At 49.0% G+C, this 19520-nt stretch overlaps 1 protein-coding gene across 2 annotated transcripts in view; it reads left to right on the forward strand.

The window, feature by feature from the left end:
• The first annotated feature begins 439 nt into the window (after positions 1 to 439).
• FURIN (furin, paired basic amino acid cleaving enzyme) overlaps positions 440 to 19520 on the forward strand; it is a 28763-nt gene continuing 9682 nt past the window's right edge. The window contains exons 1-4 of one of the 2 annotated variants that reach the window (XM_072982269.2): positions 440 to 871; positions 4615 to 4965; positions 7097 to 7195; positions 8189 to 8284. In XM_072982269.2, coding sequence (XP_072838370.1) covers positions 4783 to 4965; positions 7097 to 7195; positions 8189 to 8284 — 378 coding nt within the window. In that variant the 5' untranslated portion in view covers positions 440 to 871; positions 4615 to 4782. Of the gene's footprint in view, positions 872 to 1473; positions 1931 to 4614; positions 4966 to 7096; positions 7196 to 8188; positions 8285 to 19520 lie in introns of those variants that run through there. The other variant, XM_072982270.2, reaches the window with a different exon arrangement.

Below are 19520 nucleotides of genomic sequence, written 5' to 3' on the forward strand. Positions count from 1 at the left end.
CCACGCTCCCCTCCGGCGCCCGCTGGTTCGTCAGGCCCGCTCGGGGCGCCTAACGGGGGGACGCGGTGCCGGACCTCGGAGTGGACAAGGAGGCCCGGCGGCGTGAGAAGGACCAGGCGGGAGGGCCACGGGGAAACCTCCACCTCTCCACACCGCCGTCCCGAGAGCCCACGGCCGGAGGAGGAGGAGGAGGCCACCGGGGCCTGGGAGTCCGGCGGGCACTTTCGAGAGCCGGGCGGGCTCCTTGGAGACCCTGGGACGGGGCCTTGAGCGGGGCGGAAGGCCTTCCTCCTCCTCCTCCTCCTGGCCCGGCGCGTGCGAGCGGCGCGGGCAGACCCGCCTCTCCCGGGCGCGGCTGCAGCCGGGAGTGACGGCATCCAGAGGCGCCCGCCCTGCCGACGCTGCGCTCTCGGGGCCCCGCGGCAGCCAGGCGGGCAAGGCAGGCAAGGCAGGCAAGGCAGGCAGGGCGGGCGGGCCTGCGAGCGCGAGGAGGCGGAGGCGGCGCTGGTGCTGGTGCTGCTGCCGCCGCCCGCCGAGCAAGAGGCCGCCCTCCTCCTCCTCCTCCTCCGTCCGTCGCGCCCGCTCCTCCTGCGGCAGGCAGCTGGCGAGTAAACAAGTGCGCGCCGCCGCCGCCGCTGCCGCCGCCTGCGGGGCGGGGGCTCCTTCGGGCTGGGCTTCCCGGTTCTCCCCTCCCGTCGAGATGACGCTGCTGCTGCTGCTGCTCCGCCGCCGCCGCCGCCGCGGCCGCCCATAAAGGGGCCGGTGGGCACCGAGAGCGCCGCACGCAGCCGAGGATCGCCCGCTCGGGGCGGGGAAGGGACGGGACGGGACGGCGAGCGAGCAGCCCGGCGCTTCTTCTCGGGGGCAGAAGGTAGGAGGGCCGCTGGAGGGGGGGAGGCTTGGCGTTGCCGCCGGTGGCCGGGCGCTGCGGGATCCCCAGGTGCGCCCCCCGCCTGCCCCCACAGGGCGCGCGAGAGAGACCCGGGGCCGGGGAGGAGGCGCAGCCCCTGGCGGGCTCTCCTCCTGGCGGTGCCCTCGCCGTGCGTGGCGCTCGTGGGCCGCCCTTCGCCGGCTGGGCCCCCCGGAAGGCGCTCCCCTGCCTGCCTGCCTGCCTGCCTGCGTGGGCGGACGCAGCGTCGCCCTTTCCCCGCCGCCGACCCGCCTGGTCCGCTCTCGCCGCCGCCGCCGCCGCGGCCATCTGGTTCGGGTCTTAAGCCAGAGTCCCCGCGGCGAAGGCGGAGTGACTCACGCGGCTTTCCAGACAGGCCTGGGCGAGCCGTCGGACCGCCCCGTCCCGTCCCGTCCTGTCCCGGGCTGTGTGTGGGGCGGCTGGGCCGGGAGGAAGGGGGCGCGGTGAGCGCGGCGGCCCCGGACCCCCCTGCTCGGTTCGCCGCTGCCGCTGCCGGCCTTTGGGGGGGGGGAGCTCGCCCCTGGGAGGGGGGGCTGCCAGGTTGGGGGCGAGGCGGTTGGCAGGCTGCCCTTCGGGGCTCCTGTCCCGGGCCTGGAGACCCCCTTCCTCTGAGACGGGACGGGCGCCCGCAAGGCAGGGGGGAAGAGGCCGGGCGAGAGGTGTTCGTGTGACCTCCGAAGCGGGCCTTGGGGAAGAGAGCTTGCCCTCCCGGGAAAGGGAGCGGGGAAGCGGCCGAATAAGACGAGGATGCCCCCCTCCCCGGGAGGGCTCCCTCTTGGACCTGCGGGGCGGGGGGGGGGGAGAGAGAAGCACTTCCTGAAGGCCTCCCCTGCTGTTAAGAGTCCTTGCCAGCCTCTGCTGAACTGGGCCTCATCCAAGAACCTCTGAGCTTCCGGGATCAAAATAAATCCAGTGTTTGAGAAATCAAGTGGGTGGAAACCAAGAGATATAGGCACTCCCCCTGGCAGAGAGATGCCACTTGGGGTCTCTCCTGGTTGCGGTTTGGTGAGTGGAGAGTAGGTGAGCCTTTTCTCTGCTACTGTAAAACAGGGCTTCTAATACATGAATATGGTCATCCTAGGCAGAATGGAAAGGAGCGGCTGGCTTTGTTTCCTGTGCTTTTTAGGAAGGCATCAGAGAATCTGCCCCCCCCCCCCCCCCGTTGGTTTGCTTGGTCCTGCCCCTACCTCTAAGACTGATTAAAGGGAAATCAGCCCGAGGGGGCACCAGGTAGGGATCGATCAAATCTTGGCAACTCAGCAATGACCCACAGAGGGACTTTAGGGGACCTGCCTTTTGGAAAAGCTACCCTGGAGGTAGAGCAAGGGTGAATCTCCCCCACTTGTTTGTTTGTTTTGTTGTTGTTGTTTGCATTGTTGTAGGACCAAGTGGGGCAGGACTCCTAGCCTTGTGAAAAGAAATACTTCCTGAACAGACCAGAAGAAGTTGTGAGTGTTGTCCAAAACAGAGGCTGAACGATGGTTCAGGCCTGGACTATGGATCTTCAGCAGAGTGCTTCCTGAAGCCGAGTGTGTTCCTAAAAGGTGTTTAAAATACGGAGCAGCAGTAGGCTGTCTTTGAGGCCCAGTTACTCTACGAGGGACATGTCCCCGACTTACATGCTGGTGTCGCTGCCCCTTGGAAGCCGTGGGCTGCCTCCGATGCCCTGCTGGGGCTGTGTTTAAGGGGTGACAAGGCTGTGTGCAGGGCAAGGGAGAGGCAGAGGCTCATGAAGATCCTCCCTAATGTGCTTCTTAGACCCAAAATGTCGGACACAACGTTTTGGCCAGCCTTGTCCCAGTGCTGTGTCCCCTGATTAGCCAAGGAGTATGCAGGACAGAGTGGGGTCTGATCAGCTCCACAAGCAGTGCTGGGACTGCCTCAGCCATGAGATGAATTGCTGCGAGCGGTGCTTTTATGCACCCGTGCTCAGCTTAAGCTTTTGCCTGTGTGTAAGAAGAGTCTGTCTCCTTCAGCCCCGTATGAATGTGCATCTGCTCTATGAGACTTGTGACCTGGACTGGGGGAAAAACATTCCTCTCATTTTTCAACCAGAGGCAGTAAATAGATGGGCCACTCCCTAGCCTTTATGGCATTTCAGAATCCTGATGCTTGAAGTTCAAGAGCTGCTTCTGTTGCCTCCGCTTGGGCTCCCAAAAAGGTATCTGGAGTCTATGTAGGCAGCTAATGAGCGTGTCGAGGGAGAGGGAGGCTGAGAGCTTATTCACACACCTCAGGTCTGATCTGCCAGGTTTTTGGTTGTTGCAAAGCAGGTTTGGCTGGTGCTGTCCCCCACCTTTGAAATCCTGTAGCTGTTTCTGGGAGCATACAGGATTGTGAAGCCAAGGGATGACGTGGGTGGGTGGGTGCACTCCTGTTCTCCTTTTGATGTCTGTATTCCTCAGCCCTCAGGGAGGGTCTGAAGTAGCTTGGCCTTAGGCAGACCCACTTGCTTTACCTTCCCGAGGCTGCCTCGGCCTTAGAGACCCTGGCAGTATCTCATTGAAAAAGCCCTTTGGTAGGAGGTAAGGGAAAGCGCCTTCTCAGCTTGCGATTCTGGAAGGCGATTGCAGACAGTCGAAATGATAGTGTCGGACAGTTGAGAGACGGTCTGATTTGAGTTGGCTTCTGATTTCTGTCGGCAAGAACTTTGGCAAATTTTTGCTGACAGAAATCAGGAAGAACTTTTGGGGCAGGGGGGAGAAGGAGGAGAGTAAACAGTGGCCAGGCAGGAAGAGCTGTAATCGATTCTTCAGATTCTGTTCCAAAGTCTAACGTTCCCACTCTGACCCCTTTTCAAGCAACAGCTGAGGGCTTGGGTCCCACATTTGCTGCATGTTATGGTGTTGGACTTGGAATTCCCAGAGGCAAACAGTTCTTTCAGCCCTTTTGTATATATGCATGCACATGCACCCATGTGTGCGTGCGCACATACACACACTTCCATATGATCCATCCAGCAAGTATGTTTCTCAGGCACCCTTGATCCAGCCCTCCTAGGAATGTCCATGTGGGGATGTGGGGGGCTGCGTCTACCAGGAGGATGCAGAAGACAGCAGAGCAGCCTCGGCGGAGGAGATGGGAAAAGGGTGACCGCTTTTGCCGATGTGCAGGATGTGGCCAGAGGCAGATGATTCAGGGCAGAATTATGTGACAGGAGGGATAATTTGTGAGGAATGCTGGCAAGCAGCCTGTTTCCCAAAGTGGGCTTCTTGTTGCCTGCTTCATTTTATCTTTCTTCACCATCATAGACCTGAGCCCCATCCCAAAGAGAAATTTCCCAAGGGATGCATGTGTTTTAACAGCCCGGTGAGTGGGAATGAAGGGCCTCTTGGGCTGCAAAGACTGGCCCGTCCCATCCGTGAGCGTCCTGCTGCCATGTCTTTGTCACAAGACCGTCCAGGTCGAAGTGAATGGCAGAAGGACTCCGGTTCCTTCTTCCGCCTGTGGGCTTCTGCTGGGCCTCTCTTGCCTTTACCGTGGAGCGCTTCCTGCAGAAAGGAGATTGGCCCGGAGGGGGCCTTAGGGTGGTCGGCTGGGTGGAAGAGCTAGGAGGGTGACCCATAGGGCAGTTGCCTGGGCTCTGGCACATCTCTGAGGCCGTAGACGTGTGGCAGTGTCGAGGGGCTCCTTGCGGGCCCGTGCCTTTGCTTTTTGCGTGGATGTGCCAATGAGCTGGCTAATTTTTCCCCTTCTGTCCTTAGGTGGTGCTGCTGCTGTGCAGGAGTTATCTTCAGCCCGGAGGCTTCCACGCTTTCTGGTCCACCTGAGCACCGCCACCCCTATGCTCCCTCGGACTGACTGGGGCCTTGCTGGGCAGAGCGAGTGCCTCCTTTAAAGGTGCTCCGTGGACTCCTTCCTCTCTGGCTTTCATGGATCTGAGACGGCCCCTGCTGCTTTTCTGGTGCACGCTGACGGTGGCCTGCCTGGCCCTCCTGGGCAGAGAGGTGCTCGGCCAGCACGTCTACACCAACACCTGGGCGGTGCTGGTGCCTGCAGGGCCGCAGGAAGCTGAGCGGATGGCCAGGAAGCATGGGTTCAGGAACCTGGGTCCGGTGAGTGCGTGCTTTCCCCCTGTGCAGAGGGTCACCCAAGCACTGGCCTGGCGTGTCTCAGAGAACGGGGGCGCACGGGGGGGGAGAAACAGAGCCGGGTGGAACAACCTCTGCACATGCCTAGGAAAGGGGAGAGAAGGTAGCGCTGCTGGTTTCAGAGGACCCCTGTGTCCTTCTGCCATTTCTGTGAAACAGCGGCCGGTAGGAAGAGCCTTGCCAGGCCACAGATGGGAGTGGGCGGGAGGGAGGGGTAGCTTCCCGCCCCCCCCGGCATGGCTCCTTCTGTTCCTTTTCCTCTTGAACAGCACAGGGGAGTCACACCGCAAAGGCCCAGAGGGGTCGGAAGCGTTCCGTGGAAAGCATTGCTCGGAAGGAGAGGCCGCCGGGAGTTTCCTCTCGACGACTCTGGCCCAACGTTTGGGGATTGTTTTGTCTCTCTCCCCTGTTGAAGAGGACTTTTGCTTGCTTTATGGCGATTCGTGGAGCTCTGCAGGCCTCTCCTTACGGGTGGCGTTTGCATGGCCTCCAGGGACGACAGTTGCCCCTTTATGGCACTCAAGGGGACCACATCAAGCTAGAGTCGGGACACTTTGCTCCTCTGTTATTCTTGCCCCAAGGGGGGAGAGGAGGACCGCCCCCCCTTTGTTGTGGTGACTGGTCATCACTCCCTGTTCCAGCAGGTGCTTATCTTGGCAGTGAAATGTGGGCGCTGTGCTTATCTGGAGAGTAACCATGCGGGCATAAGCACAAGGTCTCAGCTGCCCCGTGTTGACGCAGGATCAGTGCCTAAGGAGCTTGGTTGGCAGCAGGCACGGGGATGGTGGCCACATCAGCAGCGGAGGTGTCAGTGGGTTTGTGCTCCCTGGAGGGAGCCCCACTGTGTAGATTATTTGTGTTGTGGAGGTTGGGCTTTTTCATCTATGCAGGTGTTTTCTGCACGCACGCGCACACGTTACTGCTGCTCTGAATCGCTGGATCTCAGCTCTGGAAGTGGGGGGGGGATGTACCATTGGCACCTGTTGGCTCTTGCAGAACCCCTGAACAGGGATGGGAGTGAAATGAGGCTAAGAGTCTGGCGCCGGGGGGGGGGGAAGAGTCCACCTGGAGGAGCAGGGTCTAGGTTATCGGCCTCTTTTGAACAGGTAGATCATTTGCATCTGGGGGAACGAGGCTCTCTCTTGCTGGCAGATGCTGGGGCTGGCTAACTTTCCCCCTCTAACCGTATGTGCCCTTGCATAGTCCCACTTAATGTGGGGCAGGAGCTGAGGAGTAGGCAGGGGTCCCATGAGGTCATGCTCGGGCCTGTTTTGTATCTCCCACCTCCTAGGTGGAGCACCGTGGTTGTCGGCGGTGGGAGGGCAAGCAGAAGCATACGTCCAACTGCCTGTGTCTTGCCTGTGGGAGAGCCCCCCTCTTTTGCTCCCCCCCCCCCCGTGCATAACATTTCGTCCTGGCTTCCCTTGTTCAGCTTTCTTTTAGGTTAAATAGCTTAGAGATGGCCACAGGTGAGAGTGGACAGGAAGAAGGGCAAGTAGGAAAGGAGAAGGGGGGTGGCACTTCCTCCCTCTTTGTGCACCCTGTGCTAGATAAACTCTCTCCAAGACAGTGGAGCCCTCGAAGGGGAAAAGGCTCCCCACACCAGCCTAGAGACTGTCCTTGGGGGGCGAGGGTCAGGTAGGGACAGTGGCTGCTGGGTCGGTCCTTCAGGTGAGGGAGAGGGGCAGTTTGTGCCATCTCAGCAGAGACCAATTGGCCTGTAAACCCCCCACTACCCACTTCCATTTCTTAACAACCACGAGGTTATTTAAGGTGCTCCTGTTCACTTCTGGGAGATGATATTTCTTCCGGGGGGGGGTTATTTCTTTAAAGATTAGGGATTTAGATTAGAGTTGCCTTAGAATCTCAGCTGAGGTGGTGCCTGGGGAGATGGAGGAATAAGAAGGGGCCAGCTGTTGGGCAGAGGAAGGGGAAGGGAGAAGCACTTGGGTCAGAGATTCCCTCCCCCCCCCCACCGCCCCCAGGATTCTACCTGCCACCAGAGAACAGAGCCCCCACTCCTGGGATGGGCAGGGAAATTTGCTGCTGGAACCAGTGTGGACTTTATTGAGGCTTTTTGGTCTCTCCCACTTAGGTCATTGGAGATTATTACCTCTTCTCCCACCGGGCAGTGGCGAAGCGCTCTCTCTCACCCCACCGTTCCTGGCACACCGCCTTGAAGAGGGAGCCGCAGGTGAGTGCAGGCGATCCCTACCCACTATCCCCTTCAGCTGCCTGTGTGTGGGGGGGGGGGGAAGGGGTTCTCAGGAGGTCCGAAACGGAGTTGCTGTTGTCTTTGGGTGGCCGGGCAGGTGAGGACCTGAGTGCCTGTCTGGTCAGGCTGGGTTGATCCAAACTGCCCGATGCCTCAGGTTTCAAACACTTTTCTAGGAGGGCTTCATTGGAGGGTCCTGCAATGGGCAGCCCCTGCCTCAGGAAAGGTTTTACTTGACTTTCTATGTCGCAGATGGTTCTGCCATCTGTTCTGGCAGGCGTGAGGCTGCTTCTGAACCACTTTGTCTCGTTTTGGAGGCTGGAGGAAGAGGTCCCAGGGACTCCCCGGCTCTTGGGCCTAGTTTCCTGCCCACAAAGAGCCTGGCTTTCAGGATATCTGTATTCACGGTCGTCTTGCCCTCTTGCGCAGACGTTCCTGGGAACCCCTGTGCCAGCTGCTGTGGGCCAGGGCCCCTCTGAGCTGTGCCCTCTGCCACACCGCCCTGAGCCAGAGTCCTGGAGCCCCATGCTTCTCTTTGTGCTTTTAACGGCTTTTAATTCTATTGACTCTTAATATTTTGTGTCCTAACATTCTAGTCATTGGTGTTTTTATTTGTATCTCTTTTCCCAACCTGTTTTGAGACAGGAAAGAAAGACACAATATAAATACCAGTATATTGTGTGCTGTGGGGCAGGCCTTCTGCTAGTAACAGCCTGTTGTGGGGTTTGGAATGGCTGAGCCACTGTGGAATTGTAGGAAGCTGGGCCCATCCTGACCTGGACTCATGGAGGCCTGACTGGCCGGTTCCCACCTCAGCCTGCCCCTTCTCCTGCCAATTCCCCAGCTGGCCCAGCCTGACCTTTGACTGGGCTCTGGGGTCTAAACCTTGAGGGAAGGAGGCTGGCAACCTTCCATCCTGTGTCTCCATCTCTCTTTCTCTCTCTCTCTCTCCTCTCCCCGTTGCTGCCTCAGGTGCACTGGCTGGAACAGCAGGTGGCAAAACGCAGGACAAAACGGGATGTATTTCTGGAGCCCACAGATCCTAAATTTCCTCAACAGTGGTACCTGGTAAGTACTTTAAAAAAGAAAAAGCCCCCCCCAGTGTGCTCTGTCTTGAGGGCACGATGCCACTGTTGAGGGTGTGTGTGTGTGTGCCCTGGTGTGACTGCTTGTTGGCTGCTAATCCCTTCTGGCTGAGTTAATCACTTCTGCCTTGGGGATTAGGGTGAGCTGCCAAGCACAATTTCCCCCTTGCTTGAGCTTGCAAAGCAGCAGTGCTGCAGCCGTTCTTGTGCCTTTGACCTGTGTGGGGAGCCTGGGAGGGGGGGGGGTTCAGCCCCTGCCTGGCAGTTCTGCCCTACCTTAGGAAGACTGAAGCCTTCTTGAGGACAACAGGCCTTCCACCAGACATTACTGGGGCACAAAGAGAGTTGGAGTTTCCTTACTCTCAATCTCCACGTTTTTGGAGTCGTAATAGCCAGATGAATCCACTGTAAGGTAAAATGAAATACATTGGCTAGAATCCTGTTGGCAATGTAACATTTGCATGACAAGAATTGTCTTAAGACACGGGGAGAACTTGCAGCTCATTAACGAGGTGTTGGTTGCATTCCTGGGCACATGTGTGCCTGGGAAACACAACCAGTACCCTGTGAATGAGTGGCAGTTTGCCCCGAGGCTTATGTAATTTCCCTTACACAGGTGTAAAGTGCCGATAGGATTCTGGCCACCCTATATTTCAACCAGTTGGAAATGATAGCAAAGTATCCATACAGGAAGTATACTGGCAATACTTTAGGTGTTAAGAACTCCCCAAATCATGAACAGACACGGAATTTGGCAACAAAATACAGCATCTGTAGAATGGATCACTAAGACAGGTGGCCTGCATTCTGCCCCAGCTGGAAGAAGGGAGGCAGGGCAAAAGAGGCAGTGGTTGCCTAAAGGAGCTCCAGAAGGCTCGTTCTCGCCTGTTTAAGAACACAGGGAAGGAGGGAAGTTGAATTGTCTGGTTTCAGACCAGAGCATCCGGACCTCTAGAGCCCTTGTGGGCATTTCTGCTGCCTTGGCTTCTCTAGTCCTGTGATAGTTGGGGAGAGGCTTGAAAACGCCATCCTTGTCTTCCCTTCATTCTTGAATAATAAGCTACTCAGCAGGCAAGAATGCAGACATAGTGATTTACACCTGTAGAAGCTGCCTGGTTCCAGATTTGGTTGGTACTTTGGTAGTGTCAGGGAAGTGGAAATTGGTCAAGGAGAGCTAGGAAAATAGTAATTAAGATATATTTTTGTAGCGGATTGTTGAGAGGCTGTTTCAAGAGGGCACTCCGATTGCTGCAGATTGAACAGAGAAGCATATAAGTGTAATGTAATGGGGAATACTTATGCCATAAACAGTTATGTTCTGTTGCAAAAAATTGATTGGTGGTTAACAGTAAAATAAAGTAAAACAAATATGTTGGTGATACCATTATTTTATTCTGGAGAAGTTGACTTGTAACTGGGTGCCTTATAGGCTCAAAGAGGAAACAGTTGCATTTGATTTGAATATCTTGATGAGGTCAGCAAATTGTGGCTGGCTGGCTAGTAGCCAGATGCTATATCTTCTAGCCACTGTCGAGCGCGGTCCTGACACAGTACTCCCAAAAACAAAAATGAGATTGGTTTGGAAATCAGACTTTTTAATGCAAAACTACATTAATAAAGTTGTATTCAGACATTTATTTTGGTGGGGTTCTTTTTGTTGTTTTGTTTTTGCGACATAGGAAGTAATGTTCATTATTAGGAACACTTTAGCATGGAACACTTTCTTCTCTACTACAAAATGAAAACAGCATTATCTTTGGATCAAATATTAGAAGTTTACATTTTAAAACAGAACAAAAATAAACAACTTATGGAAAACCTATTGTGCCAGTTTTCTAAGATGCTCAGAAAAACAATGTACTTCAGTCAATTTAGCGTCCTGTCTAAGTGTGTTTCTTATGGGCTATTCAACCTAAAGCTTATGTGTGTTCTCGGAAGTCAGTGTATAATTTCAGACTTTGCACATGGATTTCAGACTTTGCACTGGTATGTCAATATTGTTAACAACTGGCGCAAACTTGATGGTGAAATTTGTGTTTTTACAACAGTGGTGGATGAAAGGATGGGGCAAAAATAGATCTTTAGGGAATGGTTTGGGACGAAATAAATAGTTTCAAGGCGGCACTCCTACTTCGTGTGGCTCATTTTGGGATTAGTTTGGAGCAGCCTGCGGCGGCAGCGTACGGCATGTACCGGTAGTAGATAACCTGCAATTTACCCAGTGGACCACAATATTTGTCCTTGTACTGCTCTTAATTCAAGGAGTCAATTCAAGGAGTTTATACTCTTTCAAGAAGAGCAGAAAGTAACTGGAAGCTTTCTCTCCCACCCCTGAGTGTACAAACATAACCCTGTGTGATGGAGCTATGGGGTGAGAGGAAGGATAAGACAGGAAATGGAGTTTTGGTTTTTTTGCCACCAGTGAAGTTGAATTAAATTACAGTGGAGTATGCTGCTGTTGGATTTCAGTGAACAAACACTTTGCACTCTGAACCAAGCAAAGAAAAGCTTGCAAATGGGGCCTCATTGCTGCAAACATTCATGCTCCATCTCTTCCCCTGTTGTAGACCTAATTTATCCGTTTTGGAAACCATTGAAACCGCTGGCACAGAAAGTTGTACTTGCCCAGTGATTCTACCATGATTTCATGACACTCGTGGAAAACTGTGTTTGGAATCACGGTTTAAGTATGGCTTTTAAGAGGGCAGTTTTTAACATGCAGTGGCTGGATGTCAAACTTCATGCAGATGTCCTTCGATGGCTTTCACCAGCTGTTGGACTGCAAACAGAAAGATCATTGAAAAAGTGTGCCAGGAAACTTTTGAACCATGTAAGTGGAGACACATGGACTGTTGCATCAGAAGAACCTGAAAATTAAATGGCATCAACGGTTGATTGCAACATGTTTTGATTTAAAACCAAGTACAAGTTGAAGTAGTAAAGGTGTGAAGGAGGAAGAGAGAGCCTCTAAAGAACACATTCAGAAAGGTGAAGAGTGCAAAGGACCAGATGCCAGAAAAACTAATATGGTTGCTTATATAATCAAAATATTATACGGTGGCAGACCTCATTCTGTTATCCTACTGAATGGTCTCAGACAAATAACCCCACAGTTTCATCCTGGAGAAACAAAGTAATATGTGCTGTCATTTTTGACGTGGCACCATAATTTGACCTTTTACTGAAACAACAGAAACAGTGCCAAATATTTATTTGTTTTGATAATCCTCTGAACAAGGTGATTCAAGAGTGAGATGGACTGAGCCATTCATTTTGGTGACGAATACTGCCAGTGAGTTTCCATGGCGGTGCCTGACCAATGGCTTTCTTCAGATGAGTGCTGCTGAAGACTTTCAATTCAAGAATGTCTTTTTCACCACTTGGAAAATTACTGCAAGGCTTCTATTAGAAGGTCAAATGTAAATATTCTCTTTGTGGGGGTGGGGGGAGAAAGAAAAGCAACACTAACTGCAGAGGGAAGGAAAAGGAACTGAGAAGACCATGTAGTCTTTGGGACCATATGGGTACATGAAGGTCTTTTAAAACAGAATTATATATGATGTGAAATGCAACCTGAATTCCATCTGATGAAAGACATTCCCCTAGATAGATAGGCATTATACACTGCTATGCCTGGAAGCATACAATTTGCTCAGGAGTTTTGCCATCCTTGGTCATTGTAGAATGTTGCGTGTATTTTTAGAGCTGGCACACTATTTTACAATGCCAAAAAGCATGTTGAAGAAGCAAATTTCCAAAAAATGTTAAAGTTGCATAAAAGTTGCCAGGCAAGATCCACTCATTAAATCCCAAATGGCTTGGATGAAGACAATGGCTGGAAGTTGGGAGGCGTTTCTGCAAAGTTTTCAAAGCCAGAAACGAATGGCTTCACGAATTAATCAGGAAGTTAATGAGTCATTGCATAAAATCAGAACCGTTGCAGACATTGTCATCTGGATCCCATTTGTTAACAGTGGAATTGTCTGAGAGCTTGATAGAAAGAAGATCAAATTTGGCTGCGTAGCGGAGGTCATAAACTATCGTAAGTGAGCATGAAGTGGCTAAATTTTTTCCTAAAAAGTTGCTGCAGTTGCTGAAAAATTGATTGAGAGAAGGCCTTTGATATTCAATATATTTCTTGGATTATCACCAGTGCCTTTGTTGTCTTTAACACACAACCCTAGAACCACAAGAATGGGGACTGCTGCATGAATGAGATTCAGCTGGTGTTGTAACAGCCACAGCAAACATGTTTTACACTCTTTAAACCTGTAGTTGCCCACAGTGAATGCAAGATAATGAAGTGAGATAGGACACATTTTTCTTCTGAGACCTATGATGTATTGTAAAATGTGCCTCATCCTGTCTCACGTACAAAGTTCAGGTGAAAGGCATCAATGAGCTGATGTTAACAGGGAATTTGAATGAAGAAGCTGTCACCTCTCAACATCTGGTTTGCAATGCCATCTTACATTTGGGAGGACTGAAATTTGATATAAGTGAGAAGAGTTTGTTGATGGTAGCCAGTCAGGTGTGTCTGCATGTGGTCTAATGGTACCCAGGGCTCTTAGGGCCAAAATTCTGGGGCTTTCTGAGTAGCACAGGCTACAGCATGATCTGCCATGCAGCCAGAGTCCCTATTCCTTGTGTGCTTATTTGTGGTCCTCCCAGTGACTGGGAGAGAAGTGGATTTTTCCAGGAATAGCACGAAACTGCAAATTGTCCCTGTTTTAGTGTAAAACATTTGCAGGTGGTTTGATCTTGAATGGGCAATTAAGAGTCATAAATGGCAATTAACAGTCATTAGTTTTGCAAAAGATCTGCCTTTCCCTTTTTTTTCATCTGACCCCGTTGCCTGTATTTTTGAACTCTGCACATGTTTGGGGAGGGAGACTTTTGAGGATGTGCACTTGCGAATTTGCCACTGCTTCGTGGTACATGGAGTTCTTGGAAATTGAATCATAGCACTGTAGAATTGGAAGGGACTCCAACGGTCTTGGATTATGGCACCCTGACAAAGTAGGAAATCCACAACTAAAGCACTCCTGTCAATGAGATCAGTTCCACAATTCGTTTTCCCAGTAAGGGAGAGTCCACCACCTTCTGTGGGAGTCCATTCCATTGTAGAACTGATCTTATTGTCAATATGTTTTTCCTAATGTTTAAGAATTTGTACTTTTTTTTTTTTTTTGTAATTTGGATCTATTGCCTCTGGAGCCTAAGGAAAACAAGCTTGCTCCATCTTCCCAGTGATAGCCTTTCAAATACAAAGCCTGCCATATCACTTTTCAGCCTTCTTTTTTGCAAGCAAACATGCCCAGCTCTCTCAACTGTTCATTATGTGGTTTCGTTTCCAGACCTTTTTACTATCTTGGTTGCCATCCTCCAGACATGTTCCAGATTGTTAATATCTCACTTAAATTGTGGTGTCCAGAATTGGACATGTTGCTGCAGGTGTGGAATCCTGTCATCCTAGCTATATTTGTGGATCACATTTTCCTGCCTAAACAGTTCTCCCTGTTGATAAATAATTTTGGATGCTTTGGCCCAGTTCCCTCATGTGTTGAAGTCACCTTGAATCCTGCATCTGTCTTCCGATGTATTAACTGATCTTTTTTTCTTTTTTAATTTATATTTTATTTTTAACAAAGGGTAACAGCAAGGAAAAAGGGATTGAGGTTAAGGGGAAAAGGAGAAGAGGAGAAACAATGACATACTAACATCCATTCTATACATATTGCCATATCAAAATTCCAAATTGCTCTTTTTATTATTTTCTGCCTTCCAGATTTAAGTTCTCATTTTAACGCATGTTCTTCAAGCGATGTCTGATGACTCAAACCATTTGTAGAATAAGTCCCATCTTTCAGTTGCCTTTTGTAGAGGATAGTCCTTCATCACTTCTGATAAAATGTCCATTTCCGCTGTTTCTTGTATCTTCTCTATAAGATCTTGTTTTGGTGCCGATCTTGATGTCATCTGCAAATTTGTTAAATATGCCCTCTGCCCCACATCTTCCTCATTTACAAAGAAGTTGAACCACTTTGGACACAGGACAGACCCCCTGTGGTATCCTGCTTGTCGTTTCTCTCCAGGGTGATGGGAAACCATTGGTGAGTACTCTTTGGGCACAAAGGCCACCCAGCAATAAGTATCGTCTAGCCCAGTGGTTCTTAACTTTGGGCTACTCGGGTGTTTTTGGACTACAACTCCCAGAAGCCTTCACCATCAGCTGTGCTGGCTGGGGTTTCTGGGAGTTGCAGTTCACAAACACCTGAGTAACCCAAGGTTAATAACCACTGGTCTAGTCCAGCGGTCCCCAACCTTTTTTGGGACCGCGGACTGGCTGAGCCTCTGAGGAAGGTGGGAGGTGCCATGCGGAGGTGCACTCTTGGGCACATGCACGATGAAAACAAAATATGCTATGCCCAAAACTTTCCTCTGATATACAGAGCTTTTATTTAAAAAGAAAATGATAGGATTAGTTTGGCATGACATATTTTTGAGCAAAATATGCTAGATTTTAGTGCTTTTTCTAAACTGAACAGACCATTTATCTATTCTAGAGTTTTCCTGATACCCAAGTCAAACTGCCCATTCAGGAGTTGTCTGGATCCTCTTTTTTCCTCCTCTTTGAAGAACTTTTGCCCACCTTTAGGCTTCAGTGACTTCAGTTGTTAGATGTACAAATTCCTTTATTATGCAACTTATCTGGCCCTGTGGACCTGAATTCATTCAGAGTAGCTAGGTGTTCCTTTACCACCTCTTATCTTGAGCAACAACCCACTTGCTGCCTCCTTCATTCTACTTGCATTAAATTGAACATTGTTTTCCTTTTGAGAGAAAATGGAGGCAGAATGTTCAGCAGTTCTGCCTTCTCTCTAACACCGATTAGTATTTCTCCATCCTCTCCACGCAGCAGACCTACCCATTCCTTCTTCTTGCTCCAAACATAACCAAAAAAATCCCTCTTAGTTATTTTTAATCTCTTGCAAGTTTGAGCTCATTTGGAGAGCTTTAAACCTCCTCACCGTCTCCTTACAAATATTGGCTACTCGTTTATAATCTTACTTGGTGATTTACCCCTTGTCCCATTTCTTATACATGCCCCCTTTTAAGGCTTAACTCGTCTGAAAGCTCCTTATGCAGCTTCCCTGGTTACTTTAGATGTCTCTCAGTTCTCTTTCTCACGGAAATTACTTATGATTGTGCCTTCAGTATCTTGCCCTTGAGAAACTCCGTCCATTTGTGGACTTCTTTCCTCATGAGCTTTTCTGTCTGAGATCTGACCGAATATTTCCTTACATTTATTGAAATAAGATTTCTGAAAGTCCGGAGTGGACATAATTCAGCTTTCTTTTTCCTCAATGTAATAAATCCTAGAAGCGTATGGTCACTGCCATTCACAACTTTCCACGATGTCCATCTCATTCAGCCAATTCTTCTCTGCAGGATAGCTGATCTTGTCTCTTGTTCCACCTTGAGGAAAATTATGCCAGGGAGGAATTCGTTGGACCTTATATTCTTGACGCTGACTTGATAGCCCATTGGTTGAAGTATCTGGCTGCAGAGCCAGAGGTTGGGAATTTGATTCTCCACGTTGCCTCCTGGAAGTAGAGCCAGCCTGTGTGTTCTTGGGCAAGCTGTAGAGTCCCAGGGTGCCCCCTAGAAGAGGGGAATGGAAAACCACTGTAGAGTGCTCTGTACCTAGAAAATCCTGAAAGGGTCAGAACTGATTGAAAGCACATCATTATTATCACAGTAGTTGAATATTCCCATTACTACTGCATCTTTCCAGAGCGGCAAGGTCTAAAAAGGCATTGTCTAAAAATCTTTGTGATGGCTAGGAGGTCTGTAGCAGACCCCCATAGTTATGTTAATGTTGGTTTTGCCTCCCCTCATTTTTATCAAATGCTCACCACCAGTGTTCTATCTATGCTCTTAATCATCAATCTGCTCACAATTATGCACATCCTCTACTTAACAGGGTGCTACTCCTCTGTCCTTCCTGTTTACTCTGTTTTGAATAAGTTACATTTCAATAATTACATTCCGGTCATGGGTCTCACCCCCACCAGCTTTCTGCAATCATGCCAGTGTGAAGCATTCAAGCTCAACATGTTTGTTTCCCATGATCCGTGTATTGGCATTGTCATTTCCTATAGCTACTGCCATATTTTCCCATTCACTGATGAGTTCATGTTTTACCATCCTAGTTTCTATTGCATGTCTTAACTTTTGGCAACTTCTGTCCTCTGGAAGAGCACCCCCCCTTCTGCTGCAGGATTCAGTTTAAAATCCTTCTGAGCAAGTCGGCTTGACTCCTAACAAATACATATTCCCCAATAGCCATAAGATGCTGTCCATCACTCACCATGAGTCGTCCTTCAGGGAAGCATGGACTTCAGGGAAACCACCGTTTTCTTGACAGCAGTTGTTCACTTCAGTTCGCTGGTTTCTTCCTGCGCCACCCACAGTCATTTCAACAGGTGGAAGTGGTGAAAATGCCAAGGTCCTTCACCTTCCCACCCACAGATTCATAATCGCAGTGTAACATTTGTTCCCACAGAAGGTGGGCCATCTCCCTGAGGTGAAGACTCAAAAATGTGACAGAGATCTTGCCAGGACTCCTCAAGCCTACTGATTTTCCTTCCACCCACCCACCCACCCACCCACAGCATTATCTGCAGCTGCTTTGTGCCGTGTCCTGTTCTTGTCCCTGTTTCAGCAGTTCAGACTCGCTGTCTGTGAGGAGAGTAGGGTGTTAATTCTGTAATTCCAAGGACATAACAACCTGCCATTGTCCTGCTTCTTTTGTGTTGCATTCCTCCAAGTCCTTGCCACAACACTTCCTTCCTTCCTTCCTTCCTTCCTTCCTTCCTTCCTTCCTTCCTTCCTTCCTTCCTTCCTTCCTTCCTTCCTTCCTTCCTTCCTTCCTTCCTTCCTTCCTTCCTTCCTTCCTTCCTTAACTAACTAACTAACTAACTAACTAACTAACTAACTAACTAACTAACTAACTAACTAACTAACTAACTAACTAACTAACTAACTAACTAACTAACTAACTAACTAACTAACTAACTAACTAACTAACTAACTAACTAACTAACTAACTAACTAACTAACTAACTAACTAACTAACTTATATGCCGCCCACACTACCTGAAGGTCTCTGGGCGGCTTACAGCATTTAAAATACAATAAAAAGGCAAAATAAAAGGGCAAAATAATTAAAATGCAATTAAAATATATATTCTAAAAATTGCCATCAGACCTACACTTAGTATTCTTCCTCTTCAGAGGCTTCTTCCCTCTGTTGCTTTCCTAGGAGAATCTGGTCAGCTCAGCCTGAAAGGTTCATTTTCCGTGATGGGACTTGTTGGAGGCCGTCCTCCAGTTGCAGCACCTTTTTTCCCGAGCAGGGCGTAGAGCTTGTGCTGACTGCAGGTGTAGGTTTCTACATCCTCAGGCAGGAAGAGAATCATGCCACAGATTTTGCAGGTCATCTCAAAAGCTCTGTTGATGTTCATCTGTCTTGTCTGTATAAATTTGTTGGAACAACATTCTTGACCTCCTCTTTGAATGGCCATGGAGTATGCCCCTATTTGTTTAATCCATTCATAATTGCTTACCCACAAATTTGCACGGACTCTATACACCTGACAGCTGCTAATTCCTCCTTCAATCAAGTCAGTGACTCAGTTCCCCTCAATTCTGTAGCCCCTCCTCCAGTCCTATGGGCTTGGAGGCAGAGCATGCAGGTACTGTCAAACGAAGAGCTACAAATGTACAAATAAACCTCCAAACAGCTGGGACAAACCATCAGCCTCACTCTCTTTTGTCTCTTCTACCAGCTCTATGCAAATCACCCCTGTTTACTCCTGTTCACGATCTGCTCACAAGCTTGCAGGGACTCTGAGTACAGTGGACCCTCGACTTACAGACGGCTCGACTTACAGACTTTTCGAGTTACAGACTTCTCTGGCCGCAAAATTTAGATTCGACTTGCAGCCGGAGAATCGACTTACAGACCAGAAAAAACCCCAAAATGGAACAAAAATAGAATAAAAACCGCCAGTTATGGGATTAATCGGTTTTTAATGCATTGTAGGTCAATGGAGATTCGATTTACAGACTTTTCGACTTGCAGCCACTGTTCCAATACGGATTAATTCCGTAAGTAGAGCGTCCACTGTAGAGTAAATATGAACATAAAGAAGAAAAGAAGACATCTGAAAGAAATCTCTTGCCTTAGAAAAGCTTTCTAAAAAAACAAGAATGAGAAAAGAAGCCAAGATGGAGCTATAATCAATTGATCAGAATTGAAGGGAGTTGCAAAACAAAAAAAGAAAGAAAGAAAAAAGAAAACGATACATTACTGTTTTTAACTCAATTTTTTGTTGTAATTTCAGAATTATAAGTTTCATAATGGGCTTCGGTTAAGCGATTTTTTTAAAGGGATATTCAGTGGAATCTCAAGTTCATGTGTGATTTTATTATGCTTCTAAAGCAAGAACAGAAATCCTTCTTTCTTTCTTTTTTCATTATTGTTTGCCGTTTGTCATTGTTTAGAAATTACTCCGCTAGGAAAAATTGAAGGAAGTAGGAACTGATGGATTGATTCAAACAAAGTAGCCATGGCATCTTATTTGAAAGACTGGCTAGAGCAAGGCTGCTAACAACAGGGCCTTTTGTGTTTAAAGAAGGTGATATTGAACATCTGTTGACAAATAATCTCATTTCAGTACTTGTGTGCAGTTTTCTACTACTTAATTAAACTTTTTTCTAACATCTGTTTTTTAAAAGTTGGGGTTTGAATGGTGGTTGAATGTTGATCAGTGAACATTATGGGAAAGGAACATAAAAATTTAAAGACAATTCTGTACGTTTTTGTAGTGAGATTATCATGTTGTTAATGCTAATAGCTGTCCCATAAATTTAGGTTTACAGCCTTACTTATCAAGATTTAACAGATTATTTATTTATAGGGTTTAGCAAATCCGACCACGCTGTACCCCAAGTATAAACACAAAGCTTCAACCTTTCATGCATAATTAGATAAATGCTGGATCATGCTTTTGAAAAAAACATTGTAACATATTCCAATGAAATGGAATTGTATTACTTTTTTTTTAATGCATAGGTTTTAAATTTGGGATTGACCATGTAACCTAATCCAATTTGGAGTGGCCCCATAAGATGTCCCAGCCCCAGAGACA

This window comes from Pogona vitticeps, chromosome 12 (assembly GCF_051106095.1).
Source record: "Pogona vitticeps strain Pit_001003342236 chromosome 12, PviZW2.1, whole genome shotgun sequence".
Taxonomy (NCBI): Eukaryota; Metazoa; Chordata; class Lepidosauria; order Squamata; family Agamidae; genus Pogona; species Pogona vitticeps.